This window comes from Leopardus geoffroyi, chromosome B3 (assembly GCF_018350155.1).
Source record: "Leopardus geoffroyi isolate Oge1 chromosome B3, O.geoffroyi_Oge1_pat1.0, whole genome shotgun sequence".
NCBI lineage: Eukaryota > Metazoa > Chordata > Mammalia > Carnivora > Felidae > Leopardus > Leopardus geoffroyi.
This window is the reverse complement of record NC_059337.1, coordinates 58,697,337-58,721,621: the sequence shown is the minus strand read 5'-3', so window position 1 is coordinate 58,721,621 and position 24,285 is coordinate 58,697,337. Positions and strand designations below refer to the sequence as shown.

At 53.2% G+C, this 24,285-nt stretch overlaps 1 protein-coding gene and 1 long non-coding RNA gene across 10 annotated transcripts; one reads left to right on the top strand and one right to left on the bottom strand.

Moving 5' to 3' along the window:
* Positions 1–1,389: 1,389 nt before the first annotated feature.
* SHF (Src homology 2 domain containing F) lies at positions 1,390–22,496 on the bottom strand. 9 transcript variants are annotated; one of them, XM_045449875.1, is made up of 7 exons: positions 22,474–22,496; positions 11,883–12,024; positions 9,445–9,651; positions 7,455–7,595; positions 6,028–6,199; positions 5,762–5,881; positions 1,390–2,197 (listed from the first exon to the last, which is right to left on the bottom strand). In XM_045449875.1, exons 2-7 carry the CDS (start codon positions 11,914–11,916, stop codon positions 2,011–2,013), a joined length of 861 nt encoding a protein of 286 aa, XP_045305831.1. In that variant the 5' UTR covers positions 11,917–12,024; positions 22,474–22,496; the 3' UTR covers positions 1,390–2,010. The 9 variants fall into 9 exon arrangements, with proteins under 9 accessions (XP_045305831.1, XP_045305823.1, XP_045305825.1 ...); XM_045449867.1 differs by lacking the exon at positions 22,474–22,496 and adding an exon at positions 21,430–21,967; XM_045449870.1 differs by lacking the exons at positions 1,390–2,197; positions 22,474–22,496 and adding exons at positions 4,808–4,985; positions 21,430–21,972.
* On the top strand, positions 22,085–24,209 carry LOC123583084. The gene is made up of 2 exons (XR_006704731.1): positions 22,085–22,153; positions 23,942–24,209. It is a non-coding gene; the product is annotated as an uncharacterized LOC123583084 (long non-coding RNA).
* The last annotated feature ends 76 nt before the right edge of the window (positions 24,210–24,285 follow it).

Genomic DNA, 24,285 nt, shown 5'->3' with positions numbered 1-24,285 from the left:
AGCTGGAGATTCCTTTCCCAGCTCAGGGGCACCCTTCCTGACAAAGGGCCTCTCAGGGTGGCTAGTGTGAGATTTCTGAAGCCTGATCAGGAAGGGCAGAGAGAGAAGGGGTAGGAGTTCTGGAGAAGGTGTGTGGGGCACGAAGTAGGGATATGTGTGGCAGGACAGAGCAGGAACCTACAGGGAGCCAGAGTTTGCCTGGCTTGCTCCAGGACCTCTGCTACTCCCAGCCCTTCTCTGAACAACAGGAGTTGAGCGCCTGTGCCTACATGGGTCTTCCAGGTAAAGAGATGAAAGCAAGATGGATGCTGAGTACATCACCCGAAGTCTCTGAGCCTGTTTTCTCATCTGCAAAGTGACTGAATACCCTCCAAGTGTAAAGATAGGGCAGCCCTCTATGATGGAATTTCTAAAGCAGTGCCCAACTTCAAGTAAGCCTTTCAATTGTCTCCCCAGAATTCTTAACATTTGTCAGGTCACATACCCTCGATTTCGATAAAATGGCCATGGGATTAGGAAAGCCGAAATCTCATGACTCTTACTTCATTTGGAAGGTTTAGGTTCTGAAAGGAGAGGCTCTCATAGTGCGCTCCCACAGCAGCGGATGTTTGTTAAGCCCCATAGGGCAGCTTCTGTTCATCTCGACCTTGGAAGCAGGAGGGCGAGCCTGGGGTGGGCTGACCTCAGCTTCGACCCGCGGCCCAGTGGGTATTCTCGGGGGTCTGGGCCCACGGGCCTTGGCCATTCTAGCTGCGGGCAGGGGCTGGGGCGTCGCCAGGGCGTGGGCGGGTGTGGCCTGGCGCCCACAGCACGCGGCACAGCCAGCAGGGGGCGCGCGCGGACGGCCCTGCCGGGCTCCTCCGCGAGCCCGAAACCCCAGTCAGAAGACAGATCCGGGCCCAGGCCTGCAGGCTGCAAGTCTCCCAGGGGCCGGACTTACAGGGAATGGGGGAGGCGCGGCAGGCCCCGCTTCCTCGGGAAAGAAAACGCAGCCGGCCGCGCCAGCTTTCCCGCCTCCGCGGGTGCGCGGCTTCGGCGTGGCAGAGCCGCCCGCTCCCCCCGCCTGGCGCGCTGCCTCTTTGTCTCTCCGCGGCTCCCCTCCTCCCAGACGAATGGCTGTTGGCAGGAAATTGGAAGCGATCTTGGGGAGCCGCGATCGTCGGCGCGGCGGGGAGGGGCGCCGCGCAGCCTGCCGGCTCCGGGTGCCCCCAGCCCGGGCGGGGGATGTTTTGACATCTAGTCAAAGGAAGGAACTTGATGCTTCTAAAGTGCTTTTCACAGCCGGCCTGTGTCTGCTCCGGAGCTGATTTATAAACAGAATTGCGCTCGCTTCGCCTCTTCCCTCCCCCTGCAGTCCGGGGAGCGGCGCTGGAGGCGCGGACGCGGCTGTGCCTGGCAGGACTGGGTTTATTTATTGCATCTGGCCGAGAGCCGGGGCGGCTCGGGGACTGCGCAAGTTCCCTCCATCCCGAGCCCTTCCCCTCGTTTCCCTACCTTCAATGCTATCGCCACCCTAGGGGTCTTCCTTCCCCAAGCCCCTCACCAGACTCTGGACGGAGCCCGCCGGTGGTGTGGGGGTGGAGGCGGAGAGATGGCCAGGGCGCCCCGCAGGACCGCGTCCTGCCCCACCCCGCATTGACCCAGGGGGAAGGAGGTGGTGGGGAAGGGGTGGGGGTGGGGGGTCGCCGTCTGTGCCCTAAGGGCGAAAATGGCGGGGAGCTGCAGATCTTAAACTCCTCAGGACACCAGCGGCTCTGAAGTCCCCTTCCTCCAGGGGCTATCTTTTCTTCCCAGGGATTCCTCTGTCCTCAGCTCCGACAACCTTTTTACTCCAAGGCCCCAGTAGGCCTTCCCCTTTAGAATAAATTAAGGAATCTCCAGCTTCCACTCGATCTCAGGGAGAAGGGAAGAAAGGTTTGACAGAACTTGTCCCTGGGAAGGACCACAGCCCTCAGCCAGGGGATGGGCAAAGGGTTGGGTCCAGATTTGTCACAGTGCCCGCCCTCACATCTACAGAGTCCGAATGGCCACAGGGTAGAGCAGGGACATGTGCTCGGCCCCCTTAATGGGCAGCTTGCGGCTGGCGTAGTGGTGCACGATTTCAGGGACGCTGCTGAAGGGCGGGCTGTTCTGGCCCAGCACGTACTTGTGTTCCTTGGTCCGGGACAGCTTCATGTGCATGAAGCCCTGACTGCTCCTGGGAAGAGGAGAGGAGACCCTGGTGAGTAGGGGTCCTCTCCAGTCCCCATCTCCTCTTCTCCCCTCGTCCTGCAGCAAATGTGGCTGTTCCAAACCAGCTGTGTGCGGAGGTGACTAGGGAAGGTGGAGGTCAGTCCAGAAAAACAGGGAGGAGGCAGAGGGGATTTTGTGAGTAGGTAACATGAGGCACTGGCTTTGTGTTGAGGGCATCGGGTGTGCCAAGAATGTGTGTGTAAGCGAGTGTACAGGGCATGTGCAAGTGGAAACTGGAGCGACTGCTCTCCCCACCACAAACCCTGGGACCCAGGCACGGGTGTCCTGCTGCCTATTTAGCTAGGACTGGTTTACCTTCCCCATCCTTGAGCTGTGGAGGAAGATACCTGTGGGGGGCTCCTAGTGACTCACGTGGAGATAAACATCCTTGGCAGGACAGCGTGTGGACAGATGTGACAACCAAAAGTGGACAGATGTGACAACCAAAAGTGAATCTTGGTTGAGGCGCTCTCTCTCTCTCTCTCTCTCTCTCTCTCTCTCTCTCTCTCTCTCGCAGAAACCAGGGGATGGCGTGAGCTGCTCTGGAAGTCCCTCCCAAATCCAGGAATGCTCAACTGCCTTGTCCTGGGGATATCCCTTTACCCTCCTGATAACTGGCCTTGAGCCAAGCCCCCAAGCTCCTCTATCCCTTCAGCCTGGGATGACATCATCAGTAAGGCTGCAGCTCCATTCCCTCCCTCAGAGAGGAACCGCTCCACTGCCTCTCTCATCTCCCTGACATAATCCAGGAAATCAACATTAGTGCCTGGCCCTGCCCACAAGACAAGGGCCCTGCTGCTCAGAGCTCTGGCCAGCTCCCAGCGGTCCGGACACCCTCAGCCTTAGAGAGAGAGCATGGGGGTGGGGCCCCAGTAAGAACATTTGCCTAAGCCACTACAGGCTTGGTCCACAGGCAAGGGGTAAGCAATGCTTAGGGGAGCCCTGAAGCCTGAATACTTGTCTCTCCTGGCCAGAGCCTACTTGGGGACAAGTACAAGGCTCAGAAGCTAGTATGGGAGGTAGGGTTGGTGGGGCTGGTGAGGGAGGACCCTCATATTGAAGTAAGGCTGGCAAACCTCCTTTCCTTGCCCTGCCTGGGTACAAAGAGGGCTCTGACTGGACCCATTTCACTGGGCCCACAAGTGAATGAGTGGGGGAGAGGAAAGTGGGTGACTGAAGGGAGGAAAGGATGGGGGGGGCAGATAAAACAGGCCTTTATCACCCATCCTCCCAATCTACCCCCTCCCCCGCCACACCCCAGGATACAGTGCTCTAAAGCCTGCCGGGGGCCCTAGGCTGGGCGTATATGGGGGCAGGAGCATCCTTCTTCTGTAAGCCTGAGATAGTGACTGAAGCTGACAGTGATCACAAGGGCCCTGTGTAAAGGAGCTAAGGGCCTGAGGAAAACGTACAGCCCCTGGGGGTGGTAGAGAAGGGAGGCAGTGAGTAGTCTTCCCATCTGCCCTAGGCATGGCCCAGGCCCAAGGCTGTGGGCAGCAGCTTGGGCCCTGCCTTCCCTCACCCTCTCACAGTTTGAGGCCAGCCCCCTACCCACAGTCCACTTGGGATAATCACCTCTCCCCAAAACTGCATTATATCTTCTCCTTGAGGGACAGATCTGGCCCAAAAGGGCTACTAAGTGGCAACAAGCATTCATCTGAATAACAGACCTCCTGGGGCAAAGTCCCAAGGGTCTGTTACGACATAGTGGAGCCCTTGCCCAACCCTCGGGAGCCTGGGTTGGACTAGCTGGGCCGCAGGGCCAAGGCTGACATGGCTTTTGGAGGAAGCTGTTTAATTACCAGTGAAAGCCCTTCCATTACAGAGAGTAGAGAAACCATAATTGTATTTCAGAGAAGCCATTTATATGTAAACGAGGCTCTGGCAGCCGGCAGTCGGTGGGGCCAGATCAGCCTGAGCTGAAGTGGCATCCAGGCCTGCCCTCCCCCTTTTGCTCCCCAGGCTGAGGCAGAGCCCAGCTCTGCTCTAGGAGCCAGACCTTTGAGGTCTCCCCCAGACCTGGACTATACCACACTGAATGAGGGGGTGAAGCTATGCAATGAGATAGTGTGGTTCTTGTAGTGGACTCAGCTGGGTTCAAATCCTGTTTTTGGCACTTGATTACCTAGCAGCCTTGAGCAAGTCACACGCCTCTTTGTATTTATTTCTGTCTACAAAAAAGAGATTGATCTTGCAGGTTGGTAGTTGGTTTGGAGAGGGTGTATATGCTGCTAGGCACAGAGTAGATGCTCTATGAAACTTAACTATTAAAGCAATACACATTCCTAGTATTATATAAATCAAATTTTTGACAGATGAACATTATCTAAATGCTCCTTTGACTTTATGATAATTTGCAGATTCCCAGAGTATGAGAGCTTCAAGAAACCTAAATCCATCAATGCATTTTGCAAAGAGAGAAACCAAGGCCCAGAGAGGCTCCATGATTTGCCTAGGGTCACATAGCTAGTTTTATTAAGCCCAAGAATAAAATTCAGGTTATTTGACTATATTCTGGCATTTTCCCCATCATCTTTTAGTTGAAGTTGAATAATTATCCTCAAATGTAACTGTGTAGTGGTCCCAAATCTCTGTATATATTTGCTTGAAGAGGGAGTATACATGTACTCTAATGCCCCCAGGAAATGTGGTAGGATGCAGTACAGATGTCCCAGTAGTGATGGCAGGATGTGAATGGACACAGGATTCTGAAAGGCTGCCATGCAGAGTGCAGGCTCTACCAGGCACTACTCCTGGGTGCCAAAGGGAGGACTGGTCACTCTGCCAGGAAGGCCTGGGAGGCCAATGCTGGCCTGTGTATATCCTCTCCCTAGAAGGAAGGCTGATGGGAGGGGAGGGCCCTGCCTCCTCCTCCTCTTCCAGGATCCTTTAAAACTCAGTTATCAGCCACTGGCACCCAGACCTCCTGCCCACTTCTTCAGAGTGAACAATAGCTTTGTGTCCACTGCTCTACCCTCCTCCCAGGACCCAGCCTCCACCTCACCCTATAGACTCCCTCAGGCACACTTCCCCTCTCCTTGCTTGTGCTTCAAGAACATCTTGGGCTTCCATTAAAAAAGATGATGGTGATAATTTATTTAGCACTTGGCTCCATGTTAAGTGTCTCCCATATATTATTTCATTTGATCCTTCCCCATAAGGTAGATGTTATTATTTCCCCATTTTATAATTAAGGAAACTGAGGCTGAGAGAGGTTAAGAGGATTCCAGGCTACACGGCTAGTAAGTGGCTGAACCTTTGTGAGCTGGACACTAGCTTGGCTGTTTCCTCTAATGGACTCTGAGCTACTTGAGATTTGGGGCTGAGCCTCAGACTGCTCCAGATCCCCAGGGCTTGGCCCAGAGTCAGCAAATGTTCATGAGGATGGAATTCTCCCCAGGTTAGTTGGGCATGGGGGAATGTTGGGAGTCTTCTCCTATCCTGCTGGTTGTCTTCCCATGGAGTCCCCTGGTGCCATCCTGACAGGCTAATCCTGCCTAAAGCTGCTAGTTGGCCCACCCCTACTCACTTGAGGGACAGGGAGAAATCATTCTTGCTGGTCTCACTGTTGCGCACCAGGTAGCTGGCTTCTTTGCACAGGCGGAGCAGGTTCTCGGCATCTGTTCGACTGATGGCCCCGTGGTACCAGCTGAGGACGAGAGAGAGGAAGGGGGGCATCTCTGCTGGGTCCCTCGCCGTCCAGGCCCACCCATTCTGGGTGTCCCCTGCAGGCAAGCTGGTGGCAGGAGGGGAAGGGGGTGGGGAGAGAGTCCCCAGCTGGACACAGACACTCACACCTGGTTTTCCAGAGGCAGTGCTGGGTCTGTCCACTCCCCCAGGGGGCTGCTGGGTTCCACGTTTAGGGGCTTGGCTGACTTGGGGTTCCCTGCAGAGAGTCGGGGAGGTAGCCGCCCCTTCTCCTCCCGGCCGGGTGACAGGCAGCTCTTCTCAGATCCTTCAAATTGGGCTGTGGGGAATATACCAGTCATAGTCTCTGAGAACCCTAGACATAGGGCCTTATAGAGTAACCAGTGCACAACCCCCATTTTCTGCCCAAAGGGGTCAAAGGAATGTTCTGAAAGGGCAAGATCTGCTCCTGGGCCTGACTGGCTCTAGGGATAGAATCCTGGATCCACTCCCCAGTTGGGATGGGGCTCAGCCCTCCTATGCCACATGGGGCCTGCCAGTCCCCATGCTGTGGCAGGAGAGGGGAGAGGAGCAACACGAGAAACCACTTAAACTTCCCCCTCTGGAGCAGCTGCCTGCCTTCCCCTATTCTATTCCCCCTCCGGTGGCTTCAGTGCTGATAATATTGTTTCGTTCTCCTCCTCAGAGTTCATTACCGTTCTCCAAATCACCCTGCCAAGCCATTCTGTAGAAATGACTTATCGATTTGAGAACAATTATCTGATTCCCCTTGGTGCCATCCTGACAGGCTAATCCTGCCCAAAGCCGCCAGCCAGCCCGCCCCTCCCCCGCCCTGAAGGCTGCTGCCCACAGGCTCCCTGCCCCCACCCAGAGAAACCCAGCTGAGGCGGCTCTGTCCTCCCAGACCAGGGCAGGCCTGACCACTGAGCCAGCACAAGGGAGGACTGAAGTCAGTGGGCCACAAAAGGCACAGGCACACACGCACAGGCAACAGAGACCCTCCTTCATCCTGTATTTACAAAATACTCCTCAAACTCAGGCACAAATACAAATGGGTGCTCACACACACCCTTGGCTGCCCATTCTGTACAAAACTAAACACAGATGAAGTGTTCAGTGCTTCCTTTCTACCTATTTGGGCTTTTTCTCTCCTTGTAGCACTTTTAAGCCCTTACAGTCTGTCACCAGATGCAAGGATCAGACCATTCCCTTACTCTAAGGAGTCAGACACTTTCTGTGCTAGCATCACCCCCACCTCAAGAGTTACTTGCATTGCTCATGGATCAGGGAAGGAGTCAGGCAAAATCCTATACAGAAAAGTGAATTTAAAATGGTGGGTTTTTGTGGCATGGTGAGGAAGATATTCGGAAATATCTCCTTTAGGAGACACCTTCCCCACACCTTTGGGAGAAATGAGGAATGTGTACTTTGTCCCTTCTTTCTTCCTCCAGGACATGGGGGATTCTTCCTGGGTTCTTCAGACCCTGCCCCACTTCAGCTCCTCCAACCCACGCCACAGGGCCTGAAGGGTGAGAGGACATGTCACCCTGGCCAGAAGCCCCCACAGGACCCACCGCTGCCGTCCTCCAGGCTGGGCTCAGGGAGGGGTGAGGCTGGACCGGAGATGTCCCTGTCCCCATCAGGCAGGGAGGGGCTGCTGTCCAGCTGTCCCACCGGTGGAGGCCAAGGTAGGTCTTTGATGACCTTAATGTCAACTGGAGCCAGTAGCAGCAGGGAGAAAAGACACAGACAGGGACAGAGACAGAGAGAGAGACAGAAAGAGGCAGAGGTTGAGACACCAAAACCCAGAGCCAGGACACAGGATAGCCTAGAAAGGAGGAGGGTTGGAGCAGAGGCAGGGGTGCTTCTGAGGGGGGAACAGGACTCTCAGAGGGTTGAGTGGAGCCACAGCACCCACACTAGGCTAGCTTAGTCAAAGGGTGGGAGGCACAGGTAGCAAAGAGCAGGAAGCAGAGTCTTGCCCTGCCAGCCATGTGGGTCCCCTTCATTTGAACTCTCACAGGCCTCCAGGGCCCAAAGGGACCAGGAAAGGAGGAAGAGAGGAACAAGGAGCTGCCCACACCTCCCAGCACCACACCCAGGTTCCCACAGCCTCCTGACACCCTCAGACCTGCCTCCCTTCCTCCTTTTCCCCACAGCCTGGGAACTCATGGGCAGCAGGACCAAGACAGCCCAGCTTCAGGCTGTCAGGAATACTCAGATGTGGGGGCAGATATTTATTGAAAGTTACCCCCCACACCCTCAATCCTGAGCCTTGACAATTAGAAGGGTGATGCCACTGGCGGCTGCAGGACTGCTAACGAGGTTTCCTAATGACGAGCATAGATTTTCCCATTAAGCAATCCAAACAGTATTGATTCTCCAAGGAGACTTCTGGAGATAAATGGGCCATCCTCAATGGTGCACGCTTTACAGGAAACAAATTAGAAACCTGTGGTTTCCCAGTCTGGCTGCCAAGGTGGGGAGGACCCAGAGGATAGCTGAGTCCAGCTCCAGGATGAGCCCCTTGCCCAAGGAGGGGTAAGGGGGACATGAAAGTGGGAATGAAGTCTCATGGCATTTAAATCCTTTACGTTCTCACTGAATCAAGGATCCAGGAGCTAAAGCTCTCTCCAGGCTCCCCAGGCTGTAGCGCCACCCACTCAGACCACCAACACACACACCCCCGTGTTGGACTCCAGGCCTGGGATAGGCACTAGGGTGCTTGGTACAGGAGACACTTAATCTTCATTCAGCAAAGGGGATTTCTCATAGCCTCCCTCGCCCTATGGGTTCCTGCTTCTCAGACATCCCCCTGGGGCGTATGCACCCCTGGTCTGGCACAGCTTGCTACTGGGAGACTCAGCTCTCTAATTCAGGGCTGGTATCTCTAAAGATTACACACACAGCTGTTCTCATTGTCTAGAGTGTTAAATGCCTTCTTTTGTTAAGTGTAAGTATTTAATATATGCCACAAGTTTTATCATTTTGTTTGGAATTTCTTTATTTTAAAACATACCCATGGGGCACCTGGGTGGCTCTGTTGGTTGAGCGTCCAACTCTTGATTTTGGCTCAGGTCATGATTGCACGGTTTGTGAAATCGAGCCCTGCATTGGGCTCTGTGCTGACAGCGTGGAGCCTGCTTGGGATTCTCTCTCTCTCTCTCTCTCTCTCTCTCTCTCTCTCTCTCTCTTTCTCTGCACTCCCCTGCTCATGCATTTTTGTCTCTCAAAATAAATCAACTTAGAAAAATAACAAAAAAATAAATAAAACGTACCCAGTCTCTCAAAACATAGAAGTGGCCTAAGCCTCCTGGCCTCCAAGAGATGGTGATGTAGGGAGACACCTTCATCTTTCCCCCATGCCCATTCCCTGACCCTGCACATGGTGCTGCAACCACACTGCCCAATTCACCAATCTCTGTGGTGCAGACTCAACTACACTTCCCCTGAGCCTAGCTCCTGGGCCTCCTCCAGCCCCTGAGGTCCACTCCTCCCACTCCCCTGAACCTGGAGAGTTGTTTAGAGGCCCCAGCAGACCCACTCTTTCCACCCAGGGCTTACCTGCAAAGGCTTTGGAAATCCGCTCCTTCTTCCATTCCCAGGGCTGGTCATACTCCTCAGGGGGCCTCTCATCATCCTCTGGCAGACGGGACTCCCGGGGCCAGGGGGTCCCCTCACCCTCTGGGGTGGTCCCCTCCTCCTCTGGCTCATAGGGCGTGTCATACAGAGGCAGGGGCTGAGCTGCTGTCTCCTTGGCGCTCCGGATCTCTGCCAGGGCAAGGCAGGAGGGGAGGTGTGAGCACAGCCCCCACTGCCTGGCTCAGCTCCTCTGGCAGTGCCCCTCAGCATCACACCATGCCTCCTGCAGAGGAGATGCCATTGGCTCTAGGGGCCCAATGGGTGCACATCCAGGGTCCCTTGCCCTCAAAACACCTCTGGGGTTCCAAAAGCATGGGATCCAATGGAGGCAGGGGCAGAGAAGCACCAGTGTGAAGGACAGAAAAAAAGATCTTTTGATGGCCAGCAAGGGCTTGGGAAATGAGGCTGACACAGTTAGGAAACTGAAGCAGGGTCCTCTCCTAATCCACCTCCTCTTGGCTACCCAGCTCCAATTCTTTCTTTGTGTCCCAAGTACTGTCACTGGACAATCAGAAAATCCTTCTTTGTTGCTGAGACACTGCTGATCACTCCCTCCTTGAAACTGTCTCTTTTGACAAGTCATTTTCATGGTTCTCCTCTCTGATCACCCATTAGGTCTCTTTCCCTGGACCCTCTCTTGGTCTCTGTTCCCCAGAACCAGGTCTTCATCTCTTCCCACCCTCACTCCTTGCCCTGTCTGTTTCATGGCAACCTACACACTTCCAGTTGCCATCAAGATTTTTCATTTCAGCATTTCAAACTCTCCTCTTTCCCCAGAAGTTCTTCTAGTCTGGTCTGTTCTGTGATTTTCTTTTTGGGATCACTGACCCCAGTGAAAACTGAATAAAAGCCATGGAGCTACTCCCCCATAAAAATGTGCTCATTTTCACATCCAATACCAGGGCATTTGTGGGCCTCCTAGGGGTACTCACCTCTCTGACCTAAATAGGGTAGCCACCCTCCCACTCCCACTTTCCTCATTTCTGTCCACTACACTGCTCTCCACGGTCCTGGTCTTCTTCCATCTCTCTAAATCCCATGTGTTTACCACCAGTACCTGATGACTCTCACCCCTGACTAGGGCGAACCTCTACTCTACAGGTTCACGTTTCCATGAGCTCCATGGAATAACACTGCTGACAGCTCCACCCCTCCCCCCTCTCCCAAGGAGGGGAGCAGCTTATCTGATCACCAGTGGATGCTCGCTCTCTTTCTCAGCTTGGCCTTCTGGTTCTTTCTCCTCCTGCTCCCGTGAAGAGGCCTATAGCTGTCCTGCATGGCACAAGCCTGAGCAAGCCCAAGCCCCATTTTAATTCTGTGAGGTATTAAGAAGCTCATTGTGGAGACAGAATTGAGTTGTGTTCTCCAGTCTACTTTATCAGGAATAAAGCTGACATTCTCATCTTCATCTGTTTCCTTAATCTTATTTCTCAATTATTTCGAAGCTCAGGAGAGGAGGAAACTGGTGTTGTTGGTCCATTAAAGCCTCAACAATTTCTACAACTACTAACTCATCTTTCTGATGCCCAGTTCTTCTAGTCTGTTCTGTACACTGAAGCCTCAGTAATCCCCTTACACGCCATATTTGTCCTATTTCTTTCTTGCTTAAGAATCCACAATGGTTCCCCTCCTCTTCTGGAGCAAGTCCAAATGCCTCATTCCAGCCTTTGAAGCCCTTCACTGCCCCTCTTGGCCACTCTCATCTTGGCTCTCTGGTATGCCCAACACTAAAACTATCTGCTCTTGAACAAACCTTCCTTTCATCCTGACTTGGGACCTTGGCTTGGCCTGACTCACCCCTGTTCTCTTCTCTGATCACCCCCATTCATTTCTTTCCCTGGATCGTCTCCTGACTTCTGCTCTGTTCCCCAGGGCCAGGTCTTATTCATTGCTCCCTATGCCCATTTCTCGACATGCTTGCCCAGTCTCACGTGCATTGCATTTGCTTCTCTAGCCATGTGTTTCCAACTGCCATAAAGATGTTTCACGTCAACATCACATCATCTCAAACTCACTACCTTCCCTAAATCTAATGATTTTCTTTTTGGGTTCCATGACCCCCAGCCCACACCATTATCTTTCCCTTCCTAACTATCCTAGTTCTATCTGTCTGACCTTTGGTGTGTGGCCTTCCCTACTGCTTCATGTCTCAGGCATCACAAGTCACTGCTCCTTCTCCAAAGTGACTCTCTTGAAGGCAGTGGCCAAGGACCCAAGGGGGTCCATAAGTGGACCCATGGTCCCCAAGGACCCAGTAAAGGGACCATAGGATCAGTCCTTAAACTTGTAGGTCCCAGGGCCTGTTGTACGAATACCCAGGCTTCAGGGAGCAATCCCCCACTCCTAACTCCGTCACGCACCAGCCATCATCTTTTGGGCCTCATAGGGCTCCATGTAGCCATCATTTTCAGGGACCTTCTCTGGAGCTCCTGAAGCTCCTGCTGGGCCTTCAGCAGTCTCCTGAACGTCAAATGGGTCCGCATAGTCTTCTAGGATTGCCAACTGTGGGAAGACAGTGAGAAGAGCAGACTTCAGACATCTGAGAGACATCTCTGCTTCTCCCCAGATGCTATGTCCGTGGGAATGACTCCTGGGCAGAATGTCTTAGACACAGAGCCTGAGGCATCCAAGGGAAGGCTCTGAGCTTAGATGGGGACAAGCTTTGGATCTTCCTTTGCAGGGCTCCCCTACTAGGCTGCCAACAGAGTGGGAGATCTTTCTTTTCTGTTAATTTTGTGCTCCTGGGCCATTCCTTAGGTTAAATTGCCAGGATGAATCTCTGGGTCTTAAGGCCTGCCTCAGTCAGGGTCCAGGAAGGGCAACAGAGGTGTTCAACACCAGGTGGTTCAACAGAAGGAATTAAATCAGAGAGCTGGTTACAAAGGTGGTGGGGGAATTCAAAGAACAAGCAGGGAGCAGCAGGTGACTCAGAGGACCACGGACTCATGGTCCATGCCTAGAAGTTCATTCCCAGATGCAGAACAAAGAAAAATTTGCTGACCATAGAGAAAAGAAAGGCTAAGTACTCACTTTATGGCACATTTCTGTTGGTTTATCCTCACAACATCCATCACAATGCCATGTGGGTATTATTATCCTCATTTTAAGGAAATGGAGGCTCAGGGCAGGTAGGGAACAACATGCCCAAGACCATTTCTCTTAAGTGGAGGAACCAGGATTGTGCAAAATTATGCTCCCAACCTGCCACCAGTGGGCAAGTTGGCCATCCTGGGAGAGAGACCACTTTATAGGACAGCCCTGAGGAAAGCCAGGATTTGGGCTTTTCTGAAATCTCTTGGCTCCTGGAGGACAGGAACAGGAAAGGTGTTGCCTTGGCCCACCACATCCCATACTGCTCCTGTCTCTCCTACAAGTGGCTCATGACTACACCTCTGTACCTGCTCCTAGTCAAGGCAGAGTGAACTGTAAGCCACACACCCTTAGTAAGAGCTCAAGGTGCTCAGGGCGGGGTGCAGCTGAGGACAATAGAGCCTTTCTCCAAGCTGGGCACAGGCTTCTGGAAGTGGGGAGGCTGAGGCGGGGACAGAGCCCAGCCCACCCAGGGCTGCCAGCACCTCAGGGGAAGCAGTGCACACTGAGTTGACAGGCATTGACAAGAGGTGGCTCTGGGGCCTGCGGCACAAGGAGGGGCCAATCCTGCCTCTCCCCCATTCTCAGTGTAGGCTTTGGGTCTGGGCCAGACCAGGACTCTGGGAGCCAGTTGAGCAGGGATGCTGTGGGGTGACCCCCTGCCCTGGGTCAGTGGATCTAGGATTCTAGCAAGGCAGAGATGGAGAAAGGAAACTACAGAGACCACTCCTGCATGTTTCTTGAGCCCTGTACGAGCCCTGTAGGGGTCTCTGAAGCACATCCCGAACAACTCCTACCATCTCTTCCTTCGGTTCCTCAGCTCCCACCTTGTTCTATCTTGTTCCACCCAAGCCCCCTAGCAACTTCACCTCCCTCAAATCTCTACCTGCGTCTGAGAAGACCACCATCTCAGGTCATCCCATCCCCACCATATCATCCACTAGCTTAGAGTTCTTTCCTGTTTCTGTCTCTCCAGCTGTAGCATCTGGCACACAGTAGGTACTAGAAAAATGTTTCTACTAGATCACTGCCTATCTCCCCATGGAGCCCTCTACCCCTAGTCCTCTTTCCTCCGTGAAGTAGAGACAAGAAATCCACTCCCACCCCAAGCTGCTTCCTCCTAGGCCAACTAGCACTCACAGCCCCACCCGCCTGACCAAAGGGGACTCTGGAGTTGGCAGTTGGCACCCAGCCTCATGCTTCTATGTGGCAGCTACTTAGTAACTGAATCAATGAATGTGTTATCCTTAAACCATGTAATGCCCACAAGAAAAAGCCCAAAGTAGGGGCACCTGGGTGGCTCAGTCAGTTGAGCAGCCATCTTCGGCTCAGGTCATGATCTTGTAGTTTGTGGGTTCAAGCCCTGTGTTGGGCTCTGTGCTGACAGCTCAGAGCCTAGAGCCTGCTTTGGATTCTGGGTCTCCCTCTTTCTCTGCCCCTCCCCTGCCCTATGCTCTCTCTTTCTCTCTCTCAAAATTAAATAATTATTAAAGAGAAAAAAAAAAAGCCCAAAGTTAAAGGGATTTAAAGATTCTATTTTCCTCTTACCTTTCTCCCTACCCACCATAGATTACTTTGTTACCTGAAAGCTCTATGCTTTGTTTCTTACTTTCCCTCTGCCCGGATTAGATTATTTTCTTTCTTCAGAAAGCCTTTCCATTCTCCCCACAGGTATGCTTAGGTGCCTCTGTGCTGGGCTATTATTGTGTCGTAAGCACTTATTTTATCTTCTTCCTACAGACTGTGAGCTTCCTGAGGGTAGGAAACACGTTTACTGCTAAATTCCCTGTGCCTGAAAGTATTTAGTAGATACTTGTTAAATTAGTTCACATAGAACAGGAAAGTATTTAGTAGATACTTGTTAAATTAGTTCACATAAAACAGGAAGAATGGACAAAGGAACCACTTTTCCTTGTTTATTAGGAAAAGAAAGGAATCACGAATCTGGTTGGGGAGGGGGGCATTGAATCCTGGGAAACTGCTCAGTGAGAAGTACCTGGCCAAGCCCAGCAACCCCAACTTTACAGAGCACCCTAGCCCTTCCCTCCCAAGCCAGTGCCCTTCCCACTGGAATCCTGGCTGGTGCTCGAGCTGTGACCCCTCCCAGCCAGCGTGGGCCTCCCCAGTGCCAGCCCACGGTGCCTGTGGGCACCCAGGTGGCAGCTCTGTAGGCAGCTCAATGGCTCCTCTGTTCCATCCCTGACTCCACACCCTGCTCCAGGAAAACCTAGCCCCCCACCCTGGGCGGGTCACCCAGAGAAGCCACCCACAGGGCTGGGAGTCAGGAGCAGAGGCAGAAACTCCTGCTGGAAAGGTTGGCAAGATGGACACCCATCTTGGGCACAGAGGATCCCTGTCAGAGGCCAGGCCTGCCTTCCCAGTGGCTTCTAGATCATGTGCAGAGGCAAAACTGCTCAGCGGGGAAAAGCTGCCTCTGCAGGCTTCTGACACCTTTGCTCTACCATGATTTATTTTGTTTATAGGACCTTTACCTGACTCTGCTGTACTTACTATTGTATACCACATCCATCACACGGCCTGGCACACGGTAGGTGCTCAATGCACATTTACTGGATGCTCGAAAGGCCTCCCTCTCCTCAGACTCTATCTTCTGGGGTGACACAGACTCTCAGATCCCCAATTGCCCCAACTCTGACCATTCTGACCAACCAGTAGCAGCTGTAGGAGCAGGCTGTCAGGAGAATCGACATGTGAAAGGGAATCCAAGCCTCTGATTCAAGGGCAGAGGTGAAAGAACTGGCAGGGAAGGTATCTAAAAACAGGGCTAATATTTCGGCAAACACTGTGGTAGACAGAATGCTACTGAAATGCTGAAATCCTTCCAAACTAGTAAGCAAGTAGCTGCTGCCCAAAGGGCCCCCTTTGCCTCCTGCCAACCAGATCCCCTCCCTCCTGCCATCCAGCAGGGTGCCTCCAGACCCAGCTCTTGTGCCTGTTCCAATTGGGCAGTGCCCCTCCCACAGCAGCTGTCATGCTTTCACTCTCCTTCCTGCCTAAGCCTCTCCTGAGGTGGCTGTTAGGCCCACCATCTGGCTTGACCTTCCGCTCTGCAGCTGGAGCTGGCTATGAGTTCCTGACCATGTCCATGGAGCTTGCGCGTCCAAGTGGAGCGGGGGGGGGGGGGGGCATGTGTCACAGGATTTGGGCTCTGCAAGGTCCCCAAAGTCTACCACTGCCCCTATCCTCCATTTCTTGTTGACACTTAATGTCTGGGAGCCCCTGGTTTTTTACCTGTAGAATGGGGATGGTATTAGTTCCTATGTCAGAGGATTGGGAAGAGGAAAATGAATATAGAAATCCTTAGTTCAGAAGCTGGAATGGAGTCAGTGTTCAGCAAATGTTAGCCCTGATGATGATCTCTTATATTCAGACACTACAGCCCACAGTTTAGGTGCTTGGTGGGGTGCATGGCCTGCAGCAGTAGAGACACCCAGGTGTCCTGACTCTCAGGGCCTTGCTGCAGATTTTCCAGAGAATTTAGGAAATGTAGCATCTTCTCTCTGCTGCTTGTAGATTTAAAATACACTTTAGCATGGGAGTGCCTGTGTGGCCCAATCAGTTAAGCACCAGACTCTTGGTTTTGGCTCAGGTCATGATCTCACGCTTTCGTGGGTTCAAGCCCCGCATCAGGCTCTGCTCTGGCAGCACAGAACCTGCTTGGGATTCTCTCTCCCTCTCTGTCTACCCTTTCCCCGCTCACTCTGTCTCTCCCAAATAAATAAATAAGACCTTAAAACTCATGACAGCTAATTTTGTTTAACTCAGCATTTCCTCAAAGTATTTAACTGTGAAGTCCTTTTTCCACTGAAAGTCTGTCAGTTCAGGAAAAGGTATACCATTTACCTTTCTCAAGATCGAACTTTTTGCACCCTCTGTTCCGACTTCTTGGAATAGCCTTCCCAGTTTTATCTGCCATGGAAACTCATTCACATGCAATGAATTTGTTATATCATCTTTTTCTAATTACAGAGAAATGCCATGCTTGTAAAACATTCAAATGTCACAGACATACAATCGATGTTGACAACATCTGTGGCCCTGGATTCGGTGGCAAATGCTGGCCTTCAGCATTCAGGTAATGGCGAACTCAGCACAGAATGCACTCTTCATTCCTTCTCTGAGTCTCCTTCCCCTTGTTCATTAACAAATACTTAGTGAATGCTTCCTGTCTGCAGGGCCCCTCTCAGGTGCAAGGTCCCAGGGCCTGGCATTGGTAGCCAGTCTGTAGTCAGGCTGCCTGGTTGTGAACCTGGGCTCTCCTTACTAGCTGTGAAACCATGCAAGTGTGACTCAACATTGCTGTGCTTCAGTTTCCCTAGATAGAACCTGGGGATAATAACAGAATTTTCTCGTAAGGTCGTTGTAAGAATCAACTGGTCTAAAACGTATCAGCCGCTTCAAAATGGTACCAGGCACAAGGTAAGGACTCAGTAAATATCTGCCATTATATCATTAAAGACGAAAAGACCAAATTTCTGGGTCCTCCAGGAGCTCATGGTGACAGCCACAAAGCAAGCTCCAAAATGAGTGTGGCACCTTGAGGTGCTGTGAAGCCCCACGGCTGGGCATCAGGCAGCGTGCTGGGACTGGGCTCCACCTCTGCTTTCACATAACATCACAGTGGTTCTGTGGGGAGGGCAAATTGGAGAGGGCAGCAGCTACCCCTCCAAGCCCCAGGCCCCAGTCAGCTGCTCCCACCCATGGTCCACAGGGCCCCAGCTGTTCCCAGCTCCCAACAGGTGGAGTGCCATGGCTGACTGAGGTGTCACCGAGTCACTGGCCAAGCCAACAAGCTGCAGGTGTCTTCCCAAAGGAGTGTCACCATGTGAGGAGGTGACCCTGGGAAGAGTGGATAGGCCTGCCATAAAATCCCAGGGTAGCTACAGGCCTCAGCAAACCAATGGCAGCACAGATGGGCAGCCCAGGCCCCAAAGGGTTAAGAGGTCTAACCAGTCTACAAAGGTCCCTTAACCTGGGCCCTTCTTTTCTCCCTCTGCCTCCATCAGAGGACATTTGCAACATAAGCAGATCAAACTCCAGCCTCTGTGGAACTCATAGAAGGAAAATTAAAGCAAATGAACTCCAAAAAGGCAAGGACCAGGTAGATCTTCTAGGTGGTGAGTCCCTTTCAGCGCCCAGACCAGTGTCACTTAATGATATACAGACCCTCAGTGAACACGGGCTAAAGCAGGGTCCTGCAGTAGCAGCCCCCACCTGCCTTCCTAACCCCAGGGCATGGATGTCTTGCTTGACTTCAGACACCCTGAATGTCTCCTTCCCTTTCCTCATTCTACCTGTCTTTTCACTTGTTTCCAAGTTTGGGCCTGGAGGATCAAAGTCCCTGTGGACACCATGTATAAGGTATACCTATTTTAAAAGTTTTTAGTATTTTGGGTCCTAGGAACCCCTATGAGAATCTGGGAGAAAAATGCTCATGCACCCAAATATTTGCACACAATTTCTGGAAGGTTCATGAACTGCAGAAGCCCCTCCATGAGCTAAGAACAAGAGCCCTAGTTTCAACTCCTACAGGGTGCCTGTCTTATTGTTCACATCATCTCTTTCTCTGTCTCTCTGTCACACACACACACAATCTTGGCAGGATCAAGGCAAAGGACACACTGTGCAGATGGTCACAGGCAGCTCAAAGCTTCATCCAATCAGGGCCACTTTCCTATACCCATCCCCCTTTCCTAATTAGACCAGGATTCTCCTGTTGCAGGTCTGAGAAAAGGGAACAAAGTAAGGAAGGCCCAGCTCTCTAACCCCTCTGACAGAGCATGGCCTGGAGGCCGGACAGGGCCCAGCACCATGAGGGAGTTCTTCCTATGGCCAGATGGCAAGGCCCTGCCTGCCTGCTTCAGGGTGCGGCTCCTGCTGCTCCCACACCTGCCCTGCCAGGCCTACCCAGATGGCCACCCTTGCCCCCTTGCCAAATGCAGCGGTGGGTCTCAGGGAGAGCCAGTAGCCAGAGCCCTGCATGGGGAGACATTACTGGTCCTAAGCCCCCTTGGCCTCTCAGGATTCTGTCCAAATCCCCATTATTTCCTGCCCCCACATTCACTTCCCACAGGGCTCATTTCCCCCTCAATCTTCTCATCACAGAAGCATTTCCACCCATTTCATCAAACCTCACAACCCAGGCCCTCTCAGAGGGTTCTAACCCACCCAGCACCAACCACTGGGCTCCAGGAGGAGGAAAATGGACCAACCCAAGGCACACCCTGGTCCATAGTCCCCATCTCACCTCAGGAAGGAACCCAAAAGCAACAAGCCAAGAAGACCTGCATGGCTGAGAGGAGAGGAACAGAGAATAGGGCAAAAACAGCCTCACAGAACAGAAATTCCAGCTTGACAGGCAGGCTCACCATTTAGGGACAGCAACTCTGTGTGAGCTCTGCAGGTCTATGTGAACACTTAGGTTTAGGATAAGGAGTTCAGGTACCTAGCCTGGACTCTTCCTAAGGTAAGACTCTAGGATCCCCCAAAGTCTGCTTCTAGAGGAGTGGAGCTGCCCTTTCTCAATGGTGGGAAGCTCCAGGTCAGGGCCCACAGAGCAATGTCCCTGCCCCTGAGCCAGCTTGGATGGCACCCTGAATCCCTCTCATCACACCCACTAAAGAAACCACAGATTGTGTGGCTCCTGGGAGATCCTGCTGGATTTCATTCCTGTCCCTGTAGTTGACAAAGGAGTCAGACACTCTTGGCCCCTAAGGTCTGAATAGCCCACAGATCATAGAGCTGACCCAGGTTGAGGCATGGATGCCCTCAGTGAGAGGCTATGGGTCTCCACATCGTTGTGTGGATGCAGCCCCTTCCTTGGGGGTCTCTGTGGGGGGAATGTACAAAAGGGAGCTATAGTCAAGGGAGTCTCTGACCTTCAGGTCACCCTAGCAATGGACAGTTACTGTTCAATGGACATATTTCATTCACTTTGCCCCCCCCCCTTTTTTTTTTTTTTTTAACATTTATTTACTTTTGAGAGACAGAGTGTGAGTCAGGGAGGGGCAGAGAGGGAGACACAGAATCTGAAGCAGTCTCCATGTTCTGAGCTGTCAGAACAGAGCCTGACAAGGGACTCAAACCCACAAACCACGAGATCATGACCTGAGCCGAAGTCGGCTGCTTACCTGACTGAGCCAACCAGGCTCCCCTCATTCACCCTTTTTTATGCCAAGCGTATGTCAGGCACTTGGGAGATATAGATATGAGGAGGACACCATCCTTGTCCTAGAGGAGCCCCTGGCTTGGGACGCAGCCTGTTAGGACATTCCAAGATATTGCAGAGAGGAAGGCCAGGGACAACTAAGGCCCACGTGCCAATGGATGGTGGTCAGGGAGGAAACTGGTCAATAGTAATAACAAGGCCTAATGCTCCCTCTGCCTCACTGCCACCACCACCATCACATCACCCAGTAGAAGGGGACAAGGAAGGAGCGGAGCCAAAGGACATGTGATGAAAGCACAGCCTTCTTCTGCAGGCTAAGGATCCTGGCCCAGGATGGGCAGTCATGCCCCATGGCAGGAACTAGGGGAAAAATAATTCACATTCCTGAGGCTTCTGCTGTGACCCTGACACATCTATCTTATCCAGGGAATCAGGCAGAATGTCGCTCTCTCCACTGAAAGCCTCAACATTGGAGCCAATAGATTGAGACAGCAACTTTGGTCTCCAATCAAATAAAACTGTGTTCTCTGCTAAGGGATTAAATCCTAGAGCTGAGCTCCCATGGATGTATGAGGAGGGGACAACAAAGCCAGGGCAGCCCAGAGTCACTGTCATGGAATTTAGAGCTACAGAGCCCTGGGGATGGCTTTCAAGCTATCAAGGAGGGATAAGGCCAAAATGGGGTAAGATAGGGGATGGCTTCTCCACCGAGGGCCTCTGACGCAGAGTGGATGTTCTCTAGAACAGTGAATGCCCAGCTCTCCTTTCATCCCATGCCTGCAGGTCCACTAAAGGCTCTAGCCTCCCTCAGAATGGACCTAGGAAAGGGGAGGCCAGGAGGGGAGAAGTGGGATCTGCTGTTCATCCCCTCTGGGCAACAAGTTCTAAGCACTGATTGCCCCCATACCTGGGGGGACAAGGGAAGGAGTGCAGGAATGGGCCTGCCTGGCTGGACCTCAGTGGTCAGTATCCTTGGTGAAGAGCTACATACTGCCTGTTCGGCTTCCTGAGAACAACAGTCCACCTGGCTCCAGTACCATTGGGTAAGGCAAAGGCCAGCTCTTGCTCTATCCACAGGGAGAACCCCCAGCCCTCACCTTCCTGGGGCTTTCAGCACCTGCAAGGATGCTTGGGCTCCCCGAGGAGGAGGAATGGAGCTTTGTGTTGCTTTTGCCCTGGGGGGTGGGGGGGGGGGAGGGTCAGAGATCAAAGGGCAGGGAGCTGCTGCTCCTGGAGGGCAGAAAGGCCATAAACTGGTGAAGGGGCTGGGGAGTGGTGTGCGCAGATCCAGTTAGAAAAAACCTAGCTGATTAGGTCCCCGGGCGAGGGGGGTAGGCGGGGGGACTGAGATGAGGAGAGCAGAGCCCAAGATGAAGAGGGTCACTAGTCCTGCGCGGTAACAGGGGCAGAAGCAGAGTTTGGGGCGCCCGTCCCAGATTAGTCGGTCGAGAATTTGAACAAAGGTGGGTGAAGGCTCCAAGCCCCCGGGTCAAGGATTCAGATCGTGTCCGCCAGGAACTGTGACACTGAGGGGCCCAGCCCCGGCCAGGCCACCTTTGTCCCTCTTGAAAGCCCCAGACCTCCTACCACCTCTCTTCTCGGCCACCCCCGCCCGGCGCAGCACTCACCCTGTCGCTGCTGGCGGGGGGTCCAGAGATCCGCTCCTCGGGAGGGGGCGCTGGGGGGCCAGGGGTCTCAACCCGAATAAGGCGGTGGGGAGGCGAGCCGTGGCGCGGGGGCGGCGTGGGGCCGGGGACGGCGGGGGTGGCTGGGGCAGCAGCGGAGCTGGACGGCCCCCCAGAGTACGGGTCTTCGAAGTCGCGCTCCCTCTGCAGCCGGTAGGCGGCCAGGATGTCCGGGGGTGGCGCAGGGGGCGCGGCCGGGGAGGGTGCGGGGGGACGGTAGTCTGGCTCCGGGGGCGCCGGCTTGCCCCCACCTCCGCCGCCGCCCCCTCCGCGGAAGCCCAGGTGCTCCCGGAGCCACTTGGCCACTCCGCCACTGCCGCCCCCTCCTGGGCCGGCTCCCGCTCCCCCGGCGCCTCGGCGCGACCCCCCCGGGCCGCTCCCCGAGCTCCCCTGCGCCCGCTGCCCCGGGCCGGAGCCCGCGGGAGGAGCTCCGCTCAGTAACATGGGGCCAACCAGACTAAGCGAGGGGAGCTTGGTGGCCGGGCGGGTGGCGGGGGCCGGAGCGGGGCGGGGGCGGAGCTCCGCCGGGCGGCGGGAGGGGGCGGGGCTCCTCAGTAACAAGGGAGGGGCGGGGTTCCGTTCGCTCTCGGGGTCGACACCCCCCCCGCCCCTCGCCAGGGAGGAGAAGAGGGGGTGCGGGTTTCCAGCCGGTGTGGACGCACGAGAAGTAAGTGGGCGACCCCAGGGCAGGCGATGCGAATCCTGGACTGAAGGTGAAACCTCCACGTGTCCCCACACGTGCCCCTGTGGGGGCGCACCTGTCTCCATCTGTTCCCCCTCCCCAGCTCCCAGCTCACGAGCGGCGTCTCACACTCCTGGGGTCCTGGCCCTTGGACGCCTCCCGTCCCTCCCCTCCCTTCCCCCAAGGCCTCCTAACTGGAAAATATCCCAGGAGGAAAAGCTAGGGAGGGCGAGAGAAGGGGCTGTTCAATAAGATGTGTCTTTAACAACCGCCTCTCTTCTGTGTACCATGGGAGCCCCACCTACCTCCTCCCATCCGAATGCTCCCACTGCATTGCTTCCCAATCCAGGCAGACACATCTCACATCATAGATAATCAACTCCCTAGTGACACCCACTTCTCCCGTGTCGTTTCCACACACGCCTTCCTCACATGCAAACAGCTCTCACGCAAACGTCTCCCATCCACGGGCGCACCAGCTTGGAGCAGGCCCACTCGGCCCTGACGGCCTCACGCGTACACACGCAGAAATCCCTTCAATCAAATCCCGGGTTTCATTGTCAATCAGATTAGTGACAGAATAGAAACAGACAAGTCAATAAATCAAGTCTAGAAACAGTTCCAATGTTGTCTATCACAAACCCCTTATCCTCTGGAGGCTCGGATGCTCAAGCGATAGGCATTTTTGTCTTAGAAATAAAGCCAGTTTCTGCACAGAAATAATGTAGCCCTGAAGCCAACACCAATATTTGCTTTTGGTTCTGCTGGGAAGATAGCAGCTTCACCTCATCATCATCCATCCCCCCCGGCACTGCCTCAGTCTCTCTCTCACCCTTGGGCTTACATCTGCCATGTGAGGGAGCAAAGAGCCACATGAGGCCCCAGAGGGAAGGGGGCTCAAAGGTGGGGTAGTAGAAAAGGATGTGATGGCAAACCTGAGAGTCCCCTCGGAATCCCAGGGCCCAGGTCTGGAAATATTTGTTGGCTTTCTGCTTTGTGCATATTCTGGTTGGCATTATAGGACAGTGCTTCTCAAACTTTAATGTGAACGTGAAACACCTAGGGAACTTGATAAACTGCATTTTCTGATTCTGCAGGTCTAGCTGGGGTGGGGTCCTAGACTGTAGTTTTAACAGGCTCACCGTTATCCAGATGCTGCTGGTCTCCACACCCCACCCCCAAACATATACACACTTGGCTGTGGGAGACACTGACTAAGGAGTCCAATAGTTGTGGGCTCTAGCCAGATTTCTGGGCAAGATACTCAGTGCAACTGATCCTCATTTTCCTTGTATCTGCAAAGGGCATAATTGTTGTGTGAGGATTAGGGAGATGATGGATAATGAACATGCTCTGAAACCTGTAAAAAAATGCTTACAATGGTAGGTGTCACATGAAGGCCCATATGTTTAAAAAGTTTGGAGTTAACCTGCTGACAGCTCAGGGGAATGGAATCAATCAAGTTTACACAGAAGATGCAGCCTTCTTGGGGGAGTTAGAACTGAGCTGGGTAGGATTTGGACAGATGAAGCAAAAGAGTGAAAGGTCACTCTAAGCTACGAGGTCAGCATGAGCTGAGCAAAGGCAATGGGGTAGGAAGCAGTATAAGAGAGAGGATTCATGGTGGTGAAGAACGCGAATAAATGCTAGATGAGGAGGGGAGAGGATATGATAAAGGTAGCCTTTAAATGATAATTTTAAAACTACCTTTTGTGCACCCTGCAGTTCCTGTTGTTTTAATTGATCTGTTAATGCACTTTCTTCCCTCACCAGGGTACGGACTCCTGGAAGCAGGCTGTTGAGCACCTCATGGAAGCCAAGGAATTTGCTATGAACCAAGGATATGGGGGTGAAGTCATCACAGCAAGGCTCTCTGAGACTTGGGTGAGGTTTGCCAGATTCAAAGTCTTGCATTTTAAGCATTACACCATAAAATCAGGAGTCTGTAGGGGAGCAGGGTACTCTCATCATTTAGTGCAGAGCCTGTCATGTGGCAGGAGCTTAACAAATGTTGAAATGAATAAAGATAATTTCTCTTGTTCTTATTTTTATATAGCTATAATTGTGGTATACACAATTTTATGTCCTTATTTTTTTCACTTAACATTGCATAATTT